Source organism: Lipotes vexillifer, unplaced genomic scaffold (genome assembly GCF_000442215.2).
Source record: "Lipotes vexillifer unplaced genomic scaffold, Lipotes_vexillifer_v1.1 scaffold382, whole genome shotgun sequence".
Classification (NCBI taxonomy): Eukaryota; Metazoa; Chordata; class Mammalia; order Artiodactyla; family Lipotidae; genus Lipotes; species Lipotes vexillifer.
In genome coordinates, this window is record NW_006780611.1 from 4,892,107 (window position 1) to 4,895,507 (window position 3,401).

The 3,401-nt window shown below is 57.2% G+C and overlaps 1 protein-coding gene across 2 annotated transcripts in view; it reads left to right on the plus strand.

The window, feature by feature from the left end:
* The window catches only part of PHF21B (PHD finger protein 21B), a 103,657-nt gene extending 101,624 nt beyond the window's left edge, over positions 1 to 2,033 (plus strand). For both annotated transcript variants that reach the window (XM_007453922.1, XM_007453923.1), the window contains exons 11-13: positions 108 to 183; positions 511 to 614; positions 1,815 to 2,033. In XM_007453922.1, the coding sequence (XP_007453984.1) occupies positions 108 to 183; positions 511 to 614; positions 1,815 to 2,033 (399 nt within the window). The remainder of the gene's footprint in view (positions 1 to 107; positions 184 to 510; positions 615 to 1,814) is intronic.
* Positions 2,034 to 3,401: the final 1,368 nt, after the last annotated feature.

Here is a 3,401-nt window from a genome sequence, read left to right on the forward strand (position 1 = left end):
CCCCCACCCCCCACGCGCCGCTGCCAGCCCGGCTTACACAGCCAGTAACCCAGGGCGTGGCGGGCCCCCAGGCTGTCCGCTGGCTCAGTTCCCCATCTGCCCTCCAGGCCTTAAAGAAAGACGAAGGTGTGCCCTGGACCGGGATGCTGGCTATTGTGCACTCCTACGTCACCCACAAGACAGGTAAGAAAGACACCCTCGGGAGCTGGGAAAGGGCACCCATTCCCTTTTGTCCAACCCCGCCCCTAGACCGCTGGACTCACTTTGGGCCCAGCAGAGGCTGTTCTGGGCCAAAGACCCCTGGGACTAGTCCTTTGTGCAGGGCAGTTACTGCGGGGATGGAATTCCAGTCCCCGTGCATCCAGCGAGAGCCACCGGCCCCTGCAGGAGGATGTGGCCAGGATGACCTATAGGCACGGGCCTAGGATTCTTTCTACCTCTCCTGCTCAGCCACGGCCCAGCCCCTGCTTGTCTGCAGTTCCCTGTGCGGCCTGGTCTTCTCTTTCACAGTCAAAGAAGAGGAGAAGCGGAAGCTGCTGCAGAGAGGCAGCGAGCTGCAGAGCGAGCGCCGGCAGCTGCAGGAGCGGGACCGGCTCCTGGCCTCGGCAGTGAAGGTGCGCGGGGCGGGGGTGCGGCGTCTGCCCTTAGAACCACAGGGTGTAGAGCCAAAGCGTCGCTGTCTGCTTACTGAGGCCCCAGGAGAAGACAGACTCACCACCGTCACTTAGCGAGTCAGCAGGTGGAGAAGGCAGCTGTGTGACTCATTCGACAAATAGTTATCGAGCAGTTGAGCATCTGGCTCTGTTCCTTCTCAGCTCTGTGACCTCAGCAAGGCCCTGACCATCTCTGAACCTCAGTTTCTTCTTGTATAAAGTGAACACAGTGATTTCTTCTCTGTAGAGTGGTGATAAACAAGATGATGATAATGGTGGTGGTGATGATGGCGATGATGACGATGATGGAGGTGATGGTGGTGATGATGATGGTGGTGATGGTGATGATGGTGGTGGTGGTGGTGATGGAGGTGATGGTGGTGGTGGTGGATGATGGAGGTGGTGATGGTGATGATAGAGGTCATGGTGATGATGGAGGTGATGGTGGTGGTGGTGATGGTGGTGATGATGGTGATGATGATGGAGGTGATGGTGCTGATGGTGGTGATGGTGATGGTGCTGATGATGGTGGTGATGTTGGTAACAGCAACTGGTAAAACCCTTTAAATGTAGTATCCCATTTAATCCTCTCCATAACTCTATGAAGAGGCTCTGTGATTATTCTTAGAGTTTGGGACTCAGACTCAAGGAGTTTATTTGCCCAGGCAGCAAATAATTAAAACTCTAACTCGAGGCGTCAGTCCTTAACCACGTCACTGTGTCGCTATGATATATAAAAGGCTAGAGAAACCCGTGAATACAGCAGGCATGAGGAAGAGCAGAAACCCGGCTGGCAGTCTGAAGGTCTCCTGCAGGGGCTGCACTTGAGCCAAAACAGGCTCGGAGTTTCCTCCAGCAGCAGAGGTAGATGTGGTCAGCTAGGCAGCCTCACAACCACGAGGCAGAACGTTCCCACATTCCCGCACAAGCACATCATTTCCAGCCCTGAATGTCTTAAACAAATTTCTCCTGTGGGTCTGGCTGCCGTTTAATTCCATTTTTTGCTTCTGCCTGGTGTGCGTGAGGCCCTCTTCCTGGTTTCTTTCAGCCTCTGCAGTGGAAGGGAGGGGCTTTCCGAGAAAGCGCTGAGGGGTGGCTGCCCCAGGTGGCTTGTGCCACTGAATTCTGAGACCCTTCTCTCTGACACCCTCCCCCTGACAGAAATGCCTGGAGCTTAAGACGAGCCTGCTGGCCCAGCAGAGGGGCACCCAGTCGTCCCTGGACCGCCTGAGGGCCCTCCTGAGACTGATACAGGGCGAGCAGATGCTCCAGGTCACCATGACGACCACCAGCCCCGCCCCGCTGCTGGCCGGGCCCTGGACCAAGCCCTCAGCAGCGGCCATGCACTCTGCCCTCCAGCACCCCCCGGGGCACAACTGACCCCAAGGGACCTGTCTTCACACCCACGGAAAGTCACTGGGACCCTGCTCGCAAGACCTGAGGGTTCTGTCAGCCTTAATTCATACACACTATGAATTTCAGACAAAAATAAAACCAGACAGAGACAGGAAAGAAGGGAAAAGCAGCTGAGTGAGAGTCCTAGAGCCAGGATGGGAGGGGATGGAGTCCTGCGCCCTCCAGGGCAGATGGGACGCCCGGAAGCCAGGTCGGGGCACAGAGTCAGCTCCCTGCTGTTGGGGGGCTGCCCGGGCCTCCGGCTTCTGGACACAGCTTTCTCCTGGGCCTCGTGCCACCCCCGCGGGAGAGAGAAGGGCCGAGGTGCCCTGCGGGAGGGGAGCTGAGGACACGACGTAGCCAAGTAGCGCTAGTTGGGGCGAGAGGCGGGTAGCAAATCTAGGTAGACTCAGCCGCCCGCCCTCACGGGGCTGTCGGGCTCACGCCAGGCCTTCCAGAACGCCCATCCGTTGTCAGTGTTATTAGCGTTCAGAATCGCAGCTGTTTAACTTGAAGGAAGCTCCCCAGGGGACGCTGCTGTGGCCCAGCCAGGCCTCCGTCTGCCCCCTGGTCTTGGGGGCGCCCTCGCCGTGCGCCTCCCTCCTCCGCTGACTTTTTGGACTCATCTTGCCCTCGATGTCTTTTTCTCATAGAGTTTCTGGGCGAGAGATGGAGCTGCAGCCACACCAGGGAGGCGTTTGGCGGGTTTTCTATTTTGGGTTGAATCGTTCAACTTAACGACTGAAGCCTTTTCTTTCCTCCTTTTGAAGAGCCGATAAAGTATTCCATTCCTCTTTTCTTGCCAGTACAGACACTATGCCAAAAAGTAACTTTACATTTTTGTATGGCGTTTTTATTGTGAGATATTTAATGTGAAGGGGACACTTGGTGACTTCTTTTCCTGTTCACAGTGTCTCTGCTGCCCGGGATGAACGGAAAACCCCTCTGGCGGGGGAGCTGCCAAACTGGAGGGACCCAGAGGGTTTTTTAAGAAGTGGGGGGAGGGGGAGGAAGAGAAGGCAGTGGCCTCGGGAGACTGAAGGGTCCCTCTTGCCGTCTCCACGAGAGCGAAGGGTGCCCGCCGCCCTGCATCCGGGATGGGCCGTGCGGGCTTGTCACGCCCACTGGCTTCTCCAGTCCCAAGGGACTTAGCACAACAGAATGAGCATCTGGGAGCCACAGGACTCCCACCCCCAGCACATCACACGGTGCCGAATTGCATTGAACACATGTGTGCGTGTGCACACGTGGCCCCAGACACGCATGCACGCACGCTGCCAGGTGCAGAGCAAGGAGGCTGGCCGGAATCCCACAGACTGCCATGGTCCCTCCTGTCATTTTCACGACTCCGGG